The sequence below is a fragment of the Bombina bombina genome, chromosome 6, assembly GCF_027579735.1.
Source record: "Bombina bombina isolate aBomBom1 chromosome 6, aBomBom1.pri, whole genome shotgun sequence".
NCBI lineage: Eukaryota > Metazoa > Chordata > Amphibia > Anura > Bombinatoridae > Bombina > Bombina bombina.
In genome coordinates this window covers 127,521,149-127,541,465 of record NC_069504.1, presented here as the reverse complement: position 1 = coordinate 127,541,465, position 20,317 = coordinate 127,521,149, and the positions used below count along the sequence as shown (strand labels likewise).

The 20,317-nt window shown below is 33.7% G+C and overlaps 1 protein-coding gene across 3 annotated transcripts in view; it reads left to right on the top strand.

Annotated features, from left to right (window-relative positions):
• CELSR1 (cadherin EGF LAG seven-pass G-type receptor 1) overlaps positions 1–17,831 on the top strand; it is a 258,025-nt gene extending 240,194 nt beyond the window's left edge. Inside the window, exons 28-35 of one of the 3 annotated variants that reach the window (XM_053716613.1) lie at positions 750–876; positions 8,405–8,530; positions 9,494–9,588; positions 11,176–11,279; positions 11,843–12,013; positions 13,389–13,631; positions 15,252–15,516; positions 16,424–17,831. In XM_053716613.1, coding sequence (XP_053572588.1) covers positions 750–876; positions 8,405–8,530; positions 9,494–9,588; positions 11,176–11,279; positions 11,843–12,013; positions 13,389–13,631; positions 15,252–15,516; positions 16,424–16,448 — 1,156 coding nt within the window. In that variant the 3' untranslated portion in view covers positions 16,449–17,831. Of the gene's footprint in view, positions 1–749; positions 877–8,404; positions 8,531–9,493; positions 9,631–11,175; positions 11,280–11,842; positions 12,014–13,388; positions 13,632–15,251; positions 15,517–16,423 lie in introns of all 3 variants that reach the window. The other 2 variants (XM_053716612.1, XM_053716611.1) reach the window with 2 other exon arrangements.
• The last annotated feature ends 2,486 nt before the right edge of the window (positions 17,832–20,317 follow it).

Below are 20,317 nucleotides of genomic sequence, written 5' to 3'. Positions count from 1 at the left end.
TATTGAAGGAGTTAAAGACATAATTAAAACATTTTTGTTATATATGAAAAGCATTAACAAAGCTGAGCATTCATTTTATGATAGAATGTCCCTTTAATTGTAATAGTAATAATACCAATAAGAGTGTTATTCAGTATTTTCTTGCTTTGTTTAATGTATAGAGTGTAGACGTGCTATAAATATATTATGTCCCAAAATAAATAACAGGATATTTATATATACATGGTAAAATTTAGAACCCTGTATTTATTTCTGTATATATATATATGTGTGTGTGTGTGTATATATATATATATATATATATATATATATATATATATATATATATATATATATATATATATATATATAAAAGCTTTAGTGAATTAATATTATGTTTAGAATAAATACACTGAAGCTTATATTTCATTTTATGTATTAGTGTGTGTGTGTGTGTGTATATATATATATATATATATATATATATATAATGTATGATTATTCTTTATAATAAAACAATAATAGTTAATTAAATGAATAATGTGCTAAAAAGTGTAAAATGTTATTTAGTTATGTTCTCATACAATTAACCCCTTGGTGTAAAGACTTGCACAAACATGGGAAGAGAGTAGTAGCTTTGGAGCTCTGTGAATACAAATAAACGGTGCAGTATTTGACAGTACTGCTGTTCACTCAGGGTTTGTGGGGGTTTATTTGTTTCCATCGCAGTAAATATCTTTATTGACGTCGAACCGTTTTCTTGTTTCTAGCTCCCTGCTGAGAACGGCATTTCTACTGCTACTTCTAATTAGTGCCACATGGCTGCTGGGTCTTATGGCAGTAAACAGTGATGTGATGACATTTCATTATCTCTTTGCCATCTTCAGTTGTTTGCAGGTAAATAAAACTCACTGACTACAGACTTTTCATATCTCTACTTATTGTTGTCCATCAATCATATGCTAAATTCACTTGATTCATTAAAAATATGGTTGAAAAAGTTAATTTTTTTAAACAAATGTTTTATTGTATTGATGAAATAATGACTGTATTTTACCATCACTAATGTTACTTAAAACTTAAGCAGCATCACGTGTGCTTGCCCTCTTGATAAAAAAATATTTGCTGCTTTTTCTTTGAGTAAAGAGGATCAAATCATTAAGGTTCCTAGGTGTCCTGTATTTTACTGGACAGTCTGGTATTTCACCTTCCTTGTCAGATAAATACATTTATAAAATGTGGACGTTTGACTGGCTGGCTCTGTTATATAATTGACAGGGGCTTCAGATCATGGGTCTAATTTGAGATATGATGCAGATATATAACCGTTATTGGCTGCATGCAATGTTGTCTGATCAATCGTCCAATGTGTGAATATGGCTGAGAGATACTGTAGACCATGGTCTTATATGTGATCTGATCCCCAAAAACACCCTCTGATCATCCATATTTTTTAGAATAATGGCTGGGAAACCTACAAATTAGACAAAAATTGTGCAACGCTAAAAAAATTAATTAAGGTTTGTTTTCATTAGTTAAATAAATAATTTAATTTCGGCAAATTAGTTTAAGTTTAAAAAAAATATATATTTTCTGTAAATTAGTTATGTTAAGTTAAATCGTTTTTTCGGATCCATTCATTTTTTCGGATCCATTCTTTATTCATATCCATTATTCTACTCTGAAGTTTAGAATAGAATAATGCATATGAATAAAGAATGGATCCGAAAAAACGAAAGGATCCAAAAAAACGATTAAACTAAACATAACTAATATGCCGGTGATTGCCGAAACAAAATGATCTAAAACCACCGCCACACATCGCCAACACTAAATAAAACTATTAACCCATAAACCGCCGTTCCCCCACATAGTCGACACTAACTAAACCTAATAACCCCTGAACCGCCACCCCCCCACATCGCCGACACTACCTAAACCTATTAATCCCTAAACCGCAGTTCCCCAACATCGCCGACACTAACTGAAACACTAACTAAACCTATTAACCCCTAAACCGCCATTCCCAAACATCGGCAACACTAACTAAACCTATTAACCCCTAAACAGCCTTCCCCAAACATCGCCAACACTAACTAAAACACTACATAAACCTATTAACCCCTAAACCGCCGGCCCCCACATCGCAACAACCTAAATTAAACTATATTAACCCCTAAACCTAACACCCCCTAACTTAAACATAATTAAAATAGACCTAAATTAAAGTTACAATTATTACCTATTTAAAAACAAATACAAACTTACCTGTGAAATAAAAATAAAACCTAAGCTAGCTACAATATAACTATTTACTAACTACCTAGTTAAAATAAATACAAACTTACCTGTAAAATAAAAATAAAACCTAAGCTTACACTAATAAAACCTAACATTACTAAAAATAATTAGTAATTAATAATTAGTGGAACAGCCAATAGAATGCAAGCTCAATCCTATTGGCTGATTGGATCAGCCAATAGGATTTTTTCTACCTTAATTCCGATTGGCTGATAGAATTCTATCAGCCAATCGGAATTGAAGGGACGCCATCTTGGACGCCATCTTGGAAAGGTAAATCATTTAGTCGTCGGATCAAGACAGAAGAGGATGCTCCGCGTCGGATGTCTTGAAGGTGGACCCGCTCTGCTCCGGATGGATGAAGATAGAAGATGCCGCCTGGATGAAGACTTCTGCCCGTCTGGAGGACCTCTTCTTCCCGCCTTAGATGAAGACTTCTGCCCTTCTGGAGGACCACTTCTGCCCGGTTGGGTGAAGACGTCTCAAGGTAGGGTGATCTTCAAGGGTTTAGTGTTAGGTTTTATTAAGGGGGGATTGGATGAGTTTTAGAGTAGGGTTGGGTGTGTGGTTGGTGGGTTGTAAATGTTGAGGGGTATTGTATTTTTTTTTTTTACAGGTAAAAGAGCTGATTACGTTGGGGCAATGCCCCACAAAAAGCCCTTTTAAGGTCTATTTATAATTTAGTGTAGGGTAGGGATTTTTATTATTTTGGGGGGCTTTTATATTTTATGAGGGGGATTAGATTAGGTGTAATTAGTTTTAAAAAATTGTAATTATTTTATTATTTTCTGTAATTTAGTGTTTCTTTTTTTTCGTAATTTAGATAATTGTATTTAATTGTAGTTAGTGTAGGGAATTAATTTAATTATAGTGTAGTGTTAGGTGTAATTGTAACTTAGGTTAGGTTTTATTTTACAGGTAAATTTGTCTTTATTTTAACTAGGTAGTTATTAAATAGTTAATAACTATTTAGTAACTATTCTACCTAGTTAAAATAAATACAAAGTTGCCTGTAAAATAAAAATAAACCCTAAACTAGCTTCAATGTAACTATTAGTTATATTGTAGCTAGCTTAGGGTTTATTTTATAGGTAAGTATTTAGTTTTAAATAGGAATAATTGATTTAATTGTAGTAATTTTATTTTGATTTATTTAAATTATATTTAAGTTAGGGGGGTGTTAGGGTTAGGGTTAGACTTAGGTTTAGGGGTTAAGAACTTTAATATAGTGGCGGCGACATTGGGGGCGGCAGACTAGGGGTTAATAAATAAAATGTAGGTGTCGGAGATGTTGGGGGCAGCAGATTAGGGGTTCATAAGTATAATGTAGGTGGCGGCGGTGTCCGGAGTGGCAGATTAGGGGTTAATAATATAATGTAGGTGTCGGCTATGTCGGGGACAGCAGATTAGGGGTTAATAATATAATGTAGGTGTCGGCGATGTCGGAGGCGGCAGATTAGGGGTTAATAAGTGTAATTTTAAGGGTGTTTAGACTCAGGGTTTATGTTAGGGTGTTAGGTGTAGACACAAAATGTATTTCCCCATAGGAATCAATGGGGCTGCGTTAGGAGCTGAACGCTGCTTTTTTGCAGGTGTTAGGTTTTTTTTCAGCCGAATCTGCCCCATTGATTCCTATGGGGAAATCGTGCACGAGCATGTTTTACCAGCTCACCGCTACCGTAAGCAGCGCTGGTATTGAGGTGAGATGTGGAGCAAAATTTTGCTCTCCGCTCACTTTTCTGCGGCTAACGCCGGGTTTGTAAAAACCCGTAATACCAGCGTTGTTTGTAGGTGAGTGGTGAGCATAAAATGCTCGTTAGCCCCGCACACCATTACCGACAAAAACTCGTCTAGCCGCCAGAATCTTTATTTTGTGATTCAGGCAGAGTATACAATTTTTAAAAGTTTCCAATTTACTTCTATTGTCAAATTTGCTTCTTTCTCATGATATTCTTTTTTGAAAATATACCTAGGTAGGGGTATGGAGCACTACATGGCAGGAAAACAGTTATGCCATCTAGTGCTCTTGCAAATGGATAACATTCTTGCAAAACTGCTGCCATATAGTGCGCCAGAAATGCGCTGGCTCCTAAGCATATGTCTCTGCTTTTCTACAAAAGATACCAAAGGAACAAAGAAATTGTGATAATAGAAATAAATTAGTATTTAAATTAAATTGCATGCTCTATCTGAATCATGAAAGAAAACTGTGCCTTTCATGTCCCTAAGCCAGAGCAAGTAGTGGTTTTTCTATATTATAACAACTAAGTAACAAATATGTGTTGAATAAATATTTCTACATATTTGGCCCTTGCATAACCCTAGTTGTTTTATTTTCCCCTTCAAAGATGAGTTGATCAGTTTGAGACACGTTACGTCCCAAATAAATAAGGCATAAAAAATGTACGGAATCCATGTTTTCTTTGTACTTATTTGCCTGAGCTATTGCCTGTTATTATTTCGTTTTTTTAAGCAAATCTTGAGAAATGTGAATTATTCTGTGAACCTGCAAATTATGGACTAGATTACGAGTGGAGCACTAGTTTCTCAAGTACGCTAACCCGACATGAAATATTTCACATTCCAATGTTCTTCACATAGCAGAATATGTTCTATTTATTCTTAAATACATATTTCTATATATACATCTGTTTTTTTGTAAAACATATCTATATGTTTATGTGTGTATATATATATATATATATATATATATATATTTAAAAATACTTAGAACATATTCCCCTATGTGAAGAATATTTTAATGTGAAATATTTACAATAAATACACAGTATAACACTTTATTAAAGGGCCACTAAACCCAAAATCTTTCTTTCATGATTCAGATAGAGAATACAAATTTAAACAACATTAATAATTTACTTCTATTATTTATTTTGCTTCATTTTTTAGATATCCTTAGTTGAAGAAAAAGCAATGCACATGGTGAGCCAATCACACGAGGCTTCTATGTGCAGCAACCAATCAGCAGCTACTGAGCATATCTAGATATGCTTGTCAGCAAAGAATATCAAGATAATAAATAAAACAAATTAGATCATATACGTAAATTAGAAAGGTGTTTAAAATTGCATTTTCTTTCTAAATCATGAAAGAAAAAATGTGTGTTTCATGGCCCTTTATATATAAATATTGCATAAATATGATTTTACATGTTTTCAGCTACTTGACTGTAAAGAGCTCAAACGCTTTTGTATATACGTCTATATATGTATACATATGTATTTATATTTGTATATGTCTGTAAATACATATATACACATATAAATACATATGCACATACATATAGTTATTTAGACATGTATATGTATGTATCTCTATGTTAAAGCCCTTTGCAGGCCTTTTTTTTTCTAATACCTGAAAACTCATATCTTTGAGCCCTTACATCGACCATGTTAACTTCTTATCCCCATAGACTTCAATGAAGTGTGCTTTTTTTAAATAAAAACATTTAATCCGAGATCGTGTTAGACAAACTGTGCTAAAAGAAAAAGAAGAAATTGTTCTTTTTATTTTTAAAATTGGAACATTGGAATGTTAAATATTTACACTAAAAACACAGTAAAACATATTAAAAATAGATTTTTCATGTTTAAATGTATTTGAGTGGAAAGGGCTCCAAAGTGTATATATGTATAAACATGTAGATATCGAGAGAGTGAGAGAGAGAATGAGAGAGAGAGAGAATGAGAATGAATCTCATTGTGTAGTTCATTAACAAATCTAGACAGACCAGAAGGCTTGTTCTTCCCACAGAAAACCTCTAGAATACAATGTTTCCAATGCAGCAAAGGATTCTGGGTCAGATATGCAAATTAGGTTCACAATGATGCACCTTTTTACTTCTTGTCTGCTTTTCAGCAGATTTCCTTATCGCTAAAGCATCGCTGTTCACACAGCTTATAAGCTTAGCTAGGGTAGTGCAGTGATTCATAACCATCCCACGACAGACTGTATCGTAGTTATTGTTGTATTTTGCGCGAAATCAACTTCACCCAGCAGTGTTTCAAACCTTCTTCCAGCTGATGAATAGCAATAACTATGATAGTCTGTCCTGGGATGGTTATGAATCACTGCACTAACCCTAGCTAAGCTTATAAGCTGTGTGAACAGCGATGCTTTGGCGTTAAGGGAATCTGCTGAAAAGCAGACTTGAAGTAAAAAGGTGCGTCGTAAAACCTAATTTGCATATATTACCCAGAATCCTTTGCTTCATTGGAAACAATGTATTCTAAAGGTTTTATGTGGGAAAAACAAGCCTTCTGGCCTGTCTAGATTTGTTACTGAACTACACAATGAGATATTTTCTCTATATTTTTTGCGTAGTGGAGGATTTTAAACTCACCTTTTACCTCCCCCTAATTTTAAATGTTGGTGTGTGTGTGTGTGTGTGTGTGTGTGTATATATATATATATATATATATATACATACATATACATACATACACATACATACAGTATCTCTCTCTCTCTCTCTCTCTCTCTCTCTCTCTCTCTCTCTCTCTCTCTCTCTATCTCTCTCTCTCCATATATTCGTATACATATTTACACATATAAACACAAAAATACATACCTGTATGTATACACATATAGACACGCATATTTAGATACACATATAGACACGCATATTTAGATACACATATAGACACGCATATTTAGATACACATATAGACACGCATATTTAGACATATATATGTGTGTATGTATATATATATATATATATATATATATATATATATATATATATATATAAAATAATGAGGAGTGCACTCGCCAGGACTTTTCACAAGTTTAATTCCAAAATGTGAAAGTTTTCGGGGGGTTAGCCCCTTCTTCAGACATACAAAGATGTATGTCTGAAGAAGGGGCTAACCCCCCGAAAACGTTCACATTTTGGAATTAAACTTGTGAAAAGTCCTGGCGAGTGCACTCCTCATTATTTTCTATTTTCTTATCTATTGCACCCTGGGCATTGGAACCGGATTTCTGGAGTGCTTGTCTATCCTGAACTTTTATTTATATATATATATAAATATATATATATATATATATATATATATATATACAGGTAGCCCTCAGTTTACGCCGGGGTTAGGTTCCAGAAGGAATGGTTGTAAATCGAAACCGTTGTAAATTGAAACCCAGTTTATAATGTAAGTCAATGGGAAGTGAGGGAGTTAGGTTCCAGGCCCCTCTCAAAATTGTCATAAATAACACCTAATACATTATTTTTAAAGCTTTGAAATGAAGACTTTAAATGCTAAATAGCATTATAAACCTAATAAAATAATCACACAACACAGAATATATCATTAAACTAAGTTAAATGAACAAAAACATTTGCTAAACAGCATTATAAACCTAATAAAATAATCACACAACACAGACTTCACTTGCATTTTTCTGCAAACCGTTCTTTCTATGCATTCCAATCTGGACTGATTTATAGACAGGAAGATCTTGTTCCTTTAAAATCTGCTTGATAGCTCAGGTCTGGTTAAACTGATTAATTTCAGTTTGCTTGGCTTTGCTGCAACACAAGCGGACAGCTCCACCTATTGGCTATTTTAATAAATGCACTGCTTCTCAATGCTTTTCAATAGCAGTCACATGACTGGAAAAAAAGGTTGTTATTCTGAAACGGTGTAAATTGAACCATTGTAAAACGAGGGCCACCTGTATATATATAAAAGCACAACCGTTTACTTTTAACTTGTCATATGTGCGTAAGTTAGCGTGGTCGTGATATCGCTTATCGCGGCCGCCACTAACTTTAGAGCGCCACTTGTAATCTAGCCCTCAATGGTTACAAAGCTTAGAATGCACTTATCAATCTGCTTGTTACAAAAATCTATTTTGGGTGAATAATTTGCCAGGAAGTAGTTATAGCTAATGTTACTCAAGTGATGGATTTTGAGGGTAATTTCTTTATTGGTTGCCTAAGAGCTGATGACATAACACAATTATATGACACTACATCTCAGTATTCTAGGAGTTTATTTTAATGCAGTAATTAGAACATTATCCTGGCACATCCCTTAAGCATTTTCTTACTGTGTTTTCATAAAAGAAAACATGTTAACCCATTCACCTCTCTTTCGTGCAGGGTCTCTTGATTTTCTTTTTCCACTGCATTTTTAACAAGGAAGTCCGTAAACACTTAAAAAATACTTTAACTGGAAAGAAACCTCTACCAGATGATTCAAATACAACAAGAGCTACTTTGTTAACAGTAAGTGCAACTCACTGTTTTTTTTTTTTCTCTTGGTTTTGAATTTGTTCATGTCTCTTTACTGCCCCCTGTTGATGTATCGCAGTGTAGCACTTGGATATCAGTAAAAAAATAAATGTTACATTTTGTCTATTAACAACCCACAAGAATAGTCTTGTATTTCACATTCAAATATAAAAGATAAAGCAGTGCTTGAGTAAATAGGTTTTACTCAAAATTAAAACATGAAAATGGTGTTTTCAACCTACTGGAGATAAGGCAAAGAAACACTCAGACTCGTTTCAGCATATGCCTTTTTAATTCAGTTACCCTAAATAAACAGCCCTGATCCCCTATTCTGTCAATGCAGCAATATCTTAAAGTGGCAATAATTTCTGACAATATATATTTTCCTATCAGCAACAATTATTATTATTTTTATTATTAAAAAATGTCAATCTTTTATGTATGATACTTTAGCCTGTTAAATACATAAATAAATTCTTGCAAAGAGAAAATTGTTCAGCTATAATACATTGACAAACTACTTAATAATCATAATTGAGAAGATATTGTTTCTTTAATTACTTCCACTATGTCTTAGTAGACAGACATACTTTTATTACTGAAGAAGTAATTGTAGTGCGTAAAGTCCATTTGGTGCACAGAGAGGTTCTCAGAACCACTTTAAGAGTCATTTATGTTGGTAGCAGCTGAATCATGAAGCACTTCCTAGGTACAATAAGCCATTTGTATGAGGACAGCTAAAGCGCAAGAGGAGGATATTGAGGCTTTTTTCCCACCAGCTTACTCATAAGGTCTTTAATATTTAATGACAATTCATGTGACTTCAGCAGTTAAAGGATTCCCATGAACTCTCATAATGTTTTCTTACGGTCCCCGCAGTTATGTATTTGTGCATCACTCACGGCAGCCTAGCAACAGAGTGACCAATAGTTATCATTACTCTCGTTTTTCCCCCAGCGAACACTTAATTGCAACAACACATATCTGGATGAATCCAACATGTACAGAACAGCCATTGGAGAATCAACGGCCTCACTGGAAAGCACCCTCAGGTCAGCCAAGAGCCACAATAGCTACCTTGCTTATATTCTCAGGTAATCTGGTGGTGGGTGCATGGCGCTTTGGCTTTGCATGTTGGTTATAAAACATAGAGAATCTAAATAGCTGTGTTGTAGTTACCTGATTTATATAAATTATCTTCTGTAGTATATTTTATGGTGTCTATCTGCGATGGCTACCTACTGCTTGGTCACTCATTTATCTATCTCTAACTGTTCACGGCAGGAGATATAATATCAACAAGGGGTATGTCCCTGAATTGCTAAACAATGCAATTTTTTTCTAGCACAATGAACAGTTAAATACTTTACTGTATTTATTTTATATTCAGATCTTTTAAGACAGAATGCTTGATTGTAAGTATATATAAAAAGTGATATGCTGTGCCTAACATTTGCTCTGAATTTCTCTTTTTTGCTTCTCTGCTATTATCCTGAACGCATTAATACTTTTGTACTGTTCATATCTGTTTATTAAAGGGACAGTGTACTGTAAAGTTGGTCTCCCCTTAATGTGTCTCCAATGACTTATACTGGCAGCAGAGTTTAAAATGTATAAAATAAATGCTGCTTTTGGTTTATTTTTGTGTATAAAATAGCATGTATTGTGCTTTCACACTACAACCCATTAAAATGTTGTGAGCTTGAAGGGAAATGATATCTCCTTATTTTATCACTTTCTATACATACAAATGATTCCTTATCTTATCTCGGTCTATATTCCAAGGCCCAAAACTTAGATATATCAATTGTAAATTAAAATGTTATTACTTATCTCTCCTAACTTCCATTGGTAGTGTAATATTCTGCTGGCTATGTTTACATATCTTTTCTATAGCTAATACATTAAGAGACAGTCTACTCCAGAATTTTTATTGTTTAAAAAAATAGATAATTCCTTTATTACCTATTCCCCAGTTTTGCATAACCAACACGGTTATATTAATATACTTTTTACCTCTGTAATTACCTTGTATCTAAGCCTCTGCAGACTGCCCCCTTATTTCAGTTCGTTTGTCAGACTTGCATTTTAGCCAATATGTGTTGACTCATAAATATCTCCATGGGAGTAAGACAGTGTTATCTATATGACACACATGAACTAGCACTGTCTATCTGTAAAAAAATGTAAAAATGCACAGAGATTAGAGGCGGCCATCAAGGGCTTAGAAATTAGCATATGAGCCTACCTAGGTTTAGCTTTCAACAAAGAATACCAAGAGAACAAAGAAAATTTGATGATAAAAGTAAATGGGAAAGTTGTTTAAAATTGCTTGCCCTGTTTGAATCATGAATTTTTAATTTTGACTAGACTGTCCCTTAAAGTATTGAAATCATCTTTATAGATAGGGATGCCACAGGCAAAAGCAGCTGTTCCAAATGCCAAAATAAAGGGAAACTAGCTGTTTGTAAACAATTTATAACACTCCAGAAGCCAAAAAAGCATAATTGGGAACTAATTAAAGGGTAGAACATGTTTCTGTAAACTTTCCCTTTAATATATGTGCTATGTTACCCAGAGCCTGCACTTGATATAAGAGGGAGGGTTAGTAATTAGCACTATTTAATTTCTTTATCCAGAGATGAAGCTGCACGGAAACTTAGCACGTCATCAGGACAAGCCCGCGCTGGTATCACAGAGGCTGATTCTTCACTTTTCCGAAGAAATCGAAAGAGATCCAGCGGTGAGTAACTGTGCACATTACAGAAAACAATGAATTAATCTTGTGTTCCTTCATCTAGATCACTTACAAAGGAAAGTATAAATGTCACTTCTGTAATATGAAAAGTATGTTGTTTTATTTAACCTTAAAGAAAACGTTTGGAAATCTGCAATTCCTCTGTGCTATGAAAATTAATTAAAGGGGCATAAACCCTTTTTTTTTTCTTTCAGGATTTAGATAGAACATACAATTTTAAACAACTCTCCAATTTAATTCTGTTATCAAATTTGCTTCATTCCCTTGATATCCTTTGCTGAAGAAGCAACAATGCACTACTGAGTAGCTGAACACATCTAGTCAGCCAATCACCAATCTAGGCACTAATCACCAGCTAGCTCCCACTAGTGTATGATATGTATTCTATCTAAATCATGCAGGTTTAAGTTTAACATTCCTATTCCTTTACTAGTGGTGGATTTTCTGAATATGTCAAACCGGATAAAACTAACGTTTTGGTGTGTGAATTTTTTTTTTTTTTTTTAAATAAAAATCTTTTTTTTGTGTGTGTGTGTTTTTTGTCTCAGGTCATGATTCTGACTCTGACAGTGAGCTCTCACTTGATGAGCATAGTAGCTCATACGCTTCCTCACACTCCTCCGACAGTGAAGATGAAGATGGCATTGATGAAGATAAACAGTGGAAACCAACCAGTCCAAAAAATAATGAGAGAGGTCCTGTGCACAGTACTCCTAAAGGTAATACCTGACATTTAGTAGCATATCTCCAATGATAGCTAACCCTGGCACCCTGATGTTTGATGCTCAACTAGACTGCAAAGTGCCTAAGCATCATGGGAAATGTAGTTTCAAAACAACTGTGGTTCCAAGCTTAGCTCTCACTGGCCTATACTGTTGAAATAATATTTTGTACATTTTCTACACTTTACTAAATTTGTATGTTTTAAAGTTAACACAGTTGATATTTTAACAGTTAATAAGGTAGCGAAAACAGTTTTTTTTTTTTAAAGAGGCAGTAAACCTACAAAATACTATTATATAATTCTGCACATAGTGCAGAATTATATAACCTTAGCTTAGCGCTAACTTTATACAACAAAGTATTGCAGAGCTATTTTATTAAGAAGTTCAATTTTGCAGAGCGCTGCTCCTGGCACTACTGAGTGGGTCTGTTTTTTCCTAAGCGCATCGCAGGCACGCTGTCTAGTCACTGTGCACCCGATCGCGCCATTAAATTCAATGTAGCTCGCTCCCACTACATGACCAGAACGGGAGCAAGCTACATTGAGATTAATGGTGCGATTGGGCGTGCCGTGACTAGACAGCGTGCCCGTGATGCGCTTAGGAAAAAACACCCACTCAGTAGAGTCAGGAGCGGTGTTTTGCAAAATTGAACTTCTTAATAAAATAGCTCTGCAATACTCTGTAATATAAAGTTGGCACTATGCTAATGTTATATAATTCTTCACTATGTGCAGAATTATATAACATTATTTTGTAGGTTTACTGCCCCTTTAAAAAATAAACAAACTTAAAAACTTATTTCACTGTTTAAATGTAAAATACCTGTACTTTTTAAGTAGAACTATAGAAATATGTATTCTGTGCACTGATTGCCAGGGATTATATTTATTGAAATAATTTTCCATGACAATCATTATGTGTAAAATCAATATAAATATGTATACATTAAAGAGATACTAAACCCAAATTTTTCCTTTCATGGTTCAGATAGAGCATGCAATTTTAAGCAACTTGCTAATTTACTCCTATGGTCAATTTTTCCTCGTTCTCTTGCTATCTTTATTTGAAAAGCAAGAATGAAAGCTTAGGAGCCAGACCATTTTTGGTTCAGCACCTGGGTTGCGCTTGCTGATTGGTGCTGAAACAAAAATGGGTTGGCTCCTTAGCTTAGATTCCTCCTTTTTCAAATAAAGATACCAAGAGAACGAATAATAGAAGTAAATTAGAAAGTTGCTTAAAATTGCATGTTCTGTCTGAATCATGAAAAAGAACATTTGGGTTTAGTATCCTTTTAGTGAAACTTATTGCTCAGATTTTTTAAAATTTTTTTAATATTCATATCAGTTATACGATTTTCTTATGCTTCCAGTGGATTCCATATCGAACCATGTTAAGCCATACTGGCCAGATGGTTGCATGGCAACCAGCGACAGTGAAGACCAAAGCAGCAAGAGCAAACTAAAAGTAGAGACCAAAGTGAACGTGGAGCTTCACAATGAAAATAAGGTTAATCAGTGTGGGGACGGGCCTCAGGACAAAGAGAACGAGGCCCAGAACAAGGACAATAACTATACCAACCACCAAAATAACCATCAACCGGAGCTCCGAAAAGGTGAGGAAAGCTACTGCGCTATCTGTCTTCAAGCTGCGATATAGTAACTTGTATTGATATTATATATATTTTATTAATCCTTTTTTGTCAGTAAACCGTTTGCACTGGGAACAGCGTAAGGTTGTACGTTTTTAATAGTTTTTTTCTTTTTCGTGTGTGGTGGGTTCTTACCTCTAGTGAACATGACCCTTATATTTTAATAGGTCCAAACAAAAGGTATATTTGAAATAAGTCACATTAGCTTTTTTTTTAAAAGAATAAACGATTTAACATCTTGTTTGCTGCACTTGTTTTTCAGTAGCCAAACTTCACCCATCACCTGCCTTATAAGTAGAAGCCAATCTTGACTTCAGTCTGTTAATAACAGAGCTAGACATTGCCATTGTGTTAGTATTAAGTGCATTGTTTTGCAGTTGTTATCTGATAAAGCCAATTAGGAAAATATATGTAGTGGGGTTAGCCTTGAGAAGTCAGCAGCATGCATTTCCAGCTCTTAAAATGAGAAAATTTACAATTTTCAGAGACATGAAAAGGTGGTAAAATTATTAATAAAAGTATATTGTAAAGGTGTTTTACTATGCATAGGTCAATATTTTATATTAAAATCTTACTATCCCCTTAAGGGTGGCTCGCTCTTGGATTGCTGGCTCTAGCTTACTATTAATCCCTGCAATGGGGTTCAAAATATAGTAAAAAAAATCTGCTAGGGAGCTGCAATGCTGGACTTAGCTGGTGAGACCATTAGGAGCATCCAAATACCAGCCGTTTCCTACTTGAAAGTTTTAATGTGTGAGACTCCCAAGGGGACTTCACCTATGTGTTTAACCCCCTGCAAAGGGTAAGTTAGAATCAGCAATGCAAAAACTACATATTCTAATTAGAGCATGTTATTTTTAGCGTTCAAACGCCTCTTTAAACAAGGTTAGATCAAAATAATGCTAAGCACCTTTAATAAGTAACCCTTCTATCACAAACTAAACTCATATTAAAATGAAAGTAATAATAGAATCTCACAGGTTTAATTTATCTTATAATTAACACATTTGGTAGTTATGCCAGATATAGAAGCCCTGCAGTAATTAAGAATCTTTTTTATTGTAGACCAGTTCATGCACCATCATGAAATTCCATCCAGGAAGACACACAATGAAATAAACAAGTAGGCTGAGACTTTATATACTTTGCAGTCTCACAATTAAATTTGTTTTTCATGCTTGTACCAAGAATATAGAATTAGAGAGTGTGGTTTGAGTTATGATGACTTTTATTTTTACACTATAGCAATATAAATCATTAAGGTGTCGTTAATGTGAAATAAATGTTGTCATCCATCCAGAAGTTAAAGACATATTAATTAAAAAACAGTATAAATATAGGCTTAGACAACAGTATTCAAAAAGTTAATAACTAACATATTGACTAAGCTACATCACTTGAAAGAATGGCAGCTAAACATTATGTATTCGTAATAAATACATCACTAAAAGCAGTGAAACCAGTTAACATCATTGTTTCATGTACAAATTTACTTTTGTAGATTCAACTTCTTAAATTGATTTCTATCTCAACAACAAAGATTCAGGTTCCAAATATTAAAACTAAATATGTTGCTTTTCACAGGTATTTTGAAAAACAAAGTTACGTACCCTCCACCTCTGACAGATAAAAACATGAAAAATCGTCTTCGAGAGAAGTTGTCAGACTATAATCAAAGTACAATCTCATCAAGAACATCGTCTTTAGGCTCCAATGATGGTGTTCGGCCTATTACAGACTCTAACATAGCTGTTAAAAATGTGCACATAGAGCAGCCTCGTGAACAAATGAATGGCATAGCAATGAATATTAAAATGGGTCCTATAAATACAGAGGCATCAGATTCAGAGTAAGTATGGTAAAATACCTATGTGCATGGATGCTTGGGTTAATTGGAGTTAAGAGCTTTTAGATATTGCTCAGTCATCATGCATGGCATAATTGCTTTTCCCCACACTTTGTGCACCTTTAGAGACCAGGCTTTTGTTTGACTTCTATGAAAGGTAAATAGTGTAGCTTTACATTTAACATGATGTTTTTGGAAAACACTCATAAACACTATAATACGAATATCTGTATGAACAATTTACAACCTACCTTTAGTTTTCATAATGGAGAATAAACCATTGAGCTAGGATTTCAACAAGATGCCCCTAGCCTAGCCTAACCAGATACTTTTTGTAATACCTTTTAGTGAACACTGAGGGAAGTAACACCTGAGATATTGAAAGCTTTTGAAATCTGAGATCTTCATTAATTTATAGAATGTTGGTTGATGGAGGACACCTTGTGACCTCAAATGTATAATCTTGCATTATAAAATACCTATTTACCATTGTGGTTATTGAGAACAGCTAGTTATTACTATGAACTGATATCTTTAAGACGATAATTAATACAATTATTTGTCTATAAAGTTTGGACTTTTCCAGAGTCAAACATATAGTTTAGAGTTTAAGTACATTTGCAGCTGATTAAATACATTTAAAGAAGAGATTTGTCTACCTCACCTATGAAGAGTTTTTATTAGTTTTCTAAAATTCATTTTCACCTACAAGAACCTTTATCTACCAGCAGGCTATATTATAGCTCTACAGTCCATCATTAAATGTGTAAACTTAGTGTGTTTGTGTTGGCTTCTCTTCTGAGTGTTGAGCATGACTTACCAATGCATGAAAACCAACTAACATGCTATGTCTAGTGGATGGCGTCTGTATTTAACCCTAATCTTGCATGGTCCCTTCTTTCATGAACAGTGGCAGTAATGAAACTTCAATTTGAACCATCAGGAAACCATAAAAGCTGCTACTGTTGAACCAGAACATGCGTTAGGAGTGTACCACTTTTTGAAGACTTTGGAATTTATCAAAAGGCAGACCTTGTGGAAAGAGATACATATCATTGCTAATGCAATTGCTTACTATGGCAGACTTGTGACTGCTTAAAGAAATAAGACATTAAAGGGCTGTTTGATAAAAATTGACAATACAAAGCACTCCTTGCTTGAAGCCAGTGCCAAATTGTATAGTCGTACATTGGATTCCATCCATTTTGAAGTAAAGGACCTTTCATAAGTGGATTTATATGGACAAATTGGCACATACCCGGAGCCATACATTTTCAAGAGACTGTTTTGTTGGGCAGGCTATACTAAAGACTTTTATATGCATGTAAATACACTGGATCTATTATATTAAAATCAGCTTTCCATAGGCAACCCTGATACAGGGTCCACCTTGCTGATTAAATTGTTCTGTCACAATGTGACCTTCAAGCCCAATGAACAATGCACACGGGAACAAGACACTAAAGTGCCCTTTATTCATTTCAACACCTTCTAATTTGTCTTAAAAAAAGAATCGGTTTGTATAAACAGATTGTAGATACTTTTTATATATATTTTTTATGAAGACTCTTACAAGGAAATGCTCTTTTTTTGTACATTTTACATTTGTACCAGTTTTGTTTTTTGATAGCTTAAGACCTGCTGATAACAAGTTATTTTTATATTAATAAGATTGCACAATATTACTTGAGTTAGCTGCGCTGCAAAAATTGAATCCCAACAACCCCAATCAGATGTTCATATACTCAAACCAGAAATGTACATATCTGCTGAATTATTCACAAATGCTTCATTGTGAATTGTGCTGCCAACATAAAACACTGTAGTTCTCAAATGTTCTTAAAATCTCATACATTATCCAAAGCATGTTTTTTTTTCTGGATATAGTAATAAAAACCTCTTTATTCTGTAAGAACAACCGTCCATTTTAAACCAATATTTTGGTCATGATTTTTTTAATGATCTCTATTTTCCCGGTAACAAATTGAGTTTTCATGATGTAGTTTAAATTATTAAATAATAATTAAATAAGCAAAGATGCACAATCAAAAACCGGTGTTTCTGCTGCATTAGCTGTGCCTTGACTCTCAATACAAAGGTAGAATGCTTCTGGTCACATGGCTACAATTTGATAGTCATTTATGCATTATGACTGAGAATGTACAATGAAATGCTTAATTTATCTTTCTGTATAAAAAAGCTGATTAATTCAAAACAAATTCATATTTAAATGTATGGTTCGGTTTTATTCATATCAGTGTACTTTTTTATTTTTTTCACTTCATTGTTCTGAAACAAAGAGAATACGGTTGTCAGAATTTGTACGTACCACTGATTTATTACTATTTTATTTACTGCATCTAAGGGTTATTTTGCCAATTTACATAGTCTAGAAAATACAATTTAATTCTTTACATAATTAAAAAAGATATTTCTGGGTAAAATATTTTGCCTCAGGAATAGATTGTACTTGCCTAATACTGAATATTTTGTGTAAAGCAATTTAACTGCATACAGTAGATTGCAAAAGACAGTATGAGATGCCTTTTACCTCTTACTAAGGCAATGTTTAGTGCCTTAATGTGATATGCAACTGACTTTTTTTGTCATTTTAGTAAAGAAAAAAAATTATGGCAGCTTCTGTAGTATAAAACACCCTCCATAAACAAATAAGCTAAACCCACTTTATATTTTGTATAATATAAAAAAATTGCAAACCCCACTATTTCCTTATTTCACCAGATAAATGTTACTGTATTTTTATGCAATAAAAATTGAATGACTGGTAATACGTTACCAAAGAAGCGATTTGTGCAGGTTGTCCCACCCATATTACAAAAAGAATGTTATTTCACTGACACAAACCGAAACATTATATTTAAAGCCTTAAAATAATTTTAATTAAGTGCAGAATCCTTATAACACTAAAAAATAGTTTAATTGTTGCAAAATCTTTATTCCATGTTTTGTTTTTATATAATGCTGTGATATCTTTATATCCTTCCTAGCATTTCGGTTCTGGTAGTGAGGTATTAAGAAATCTGTTTATGTATATTTTGGCCCATAATGTTTAGATTCTTTATATATATATATATATATATATATATATATATATATATATATATATATATATATATATATATATATATATATATATACACACACATATGTATATCAAAATAAGTGTTATTGTCAATTTTGTTATTTGTTAAAAAAAATGTTTTTATGACTTTTAAAAACTGTTGTAACAAATTACACTGGATTTAAAAAAACAAAAAACAAATATTTATTAATGTATAAAACACTGGAGACTGCAGCACATATGAAAAATAAGCGTTAAATTAAAAATATGACTTTGTAAAAAAAAATGTTTATTTTATTTGTATTTATTTGGGTGATGTTTGTATTTATAATTAATATTATATAATTACTTGTTTTTTATGTGTTTTATTTTATACTTATGAAATGTCATTGGATGGATTTTTAAAGCATTTCCCCCCAGCTACGTATATCTGCAATGCATTGTGGAACAGAGACCATGGATCAGTCATAATTATAGATGTAATCTTTTCGGGGTGCTACAAATGTAGCAGGAAAGCTATATATCAAGAGTGGTAGGTGGTACTATAAGGGGTTTCCATTTTCTATTAAAGGGACAAAAAGGAAAAATTGAGATGCATAGCAATGCAATGTTTAGTCTCCATATTGCACCCTTGCTGCCATATGCCTCAAAGTTACTGCTGTTTTCTTGAACAAAGTGGCTACAAGTACTTGCTGTATCTGTCACATTAGGCAGAGCACTGATCATACAATGAGTCTTTGATTCACTAATGACTATCACCACATGATACAGGGGGCAGGGAAATGGAAGGGAATCTTGAAATTTGTGTGAGGTGATGAAAACTGCAATCTCTTCATACACCTTTTCCATTTCTGCCTCAGTAAGTTCATTTACTATCTTTTTTGATGTTAGGTAGGCTGAGCTTTGCTCCCGCTGGTGTTTACAGTTTTGCACAAATGCCAACAGAAGGTTTTACCCTTCTCAGTACGTGCTCACTAATATGCATTCATTCATCTGTTTTTTAAAATGAATGCTTAAAATGGTCACGGACAGCAGCATTCAGCTATTTTCTGCACCAGATTTTATTCGTCATTCGTGAGAAAGTGCAACACACAAAGGTCTGTGCAAATCCACTTTCACACAAATAAATTAGACAAAAATAGGTAAATGCTGCTGCCCACTGCCAAATTTGCCGTTCAATTTACAAACTAATGCGGCCTTGTAAATTGTCCCATCATATATGCACCTGTTTACACAAGAGGATTATTCCTGGTTTCCCTGGTACTTGAGGTTTCTTCTTGTGTCCTGAGTTTCTACCCTTGTATATGTCAAAGATTATTGTTCTGCTGCCCATTAAGATGTTTTTAAGGTTAGATATTTTGTGCATAGATTAAAGCTGTTTTATGCTTGTCTGCTGCTGATTCTTATTTATTTATTTTTCCTATTTTTTTTATTTTATATTTTTCCCTTGAGACCTTTTAAAATGTGCAGGAAAAGTCTTAATACAATCACCTGGTCCCTCAACTTCTCAAGAGGGTGGGGGCTCAAGTGTCATTTAGGCATAGTTTTATCCTAAAAAGACAATGATTTAACATTTACCCTGAATATCAAACAAAACTGTAGATTTTTTTCCCTAAAATTTATTTTTCTTTCCTAAGAGATGGAGATTCCACAACGTCATTTAATTACTATTAGGAATATCACTCCGGGCCAGCAGGAGGAGGCAAAGAGCACCACAGCAAA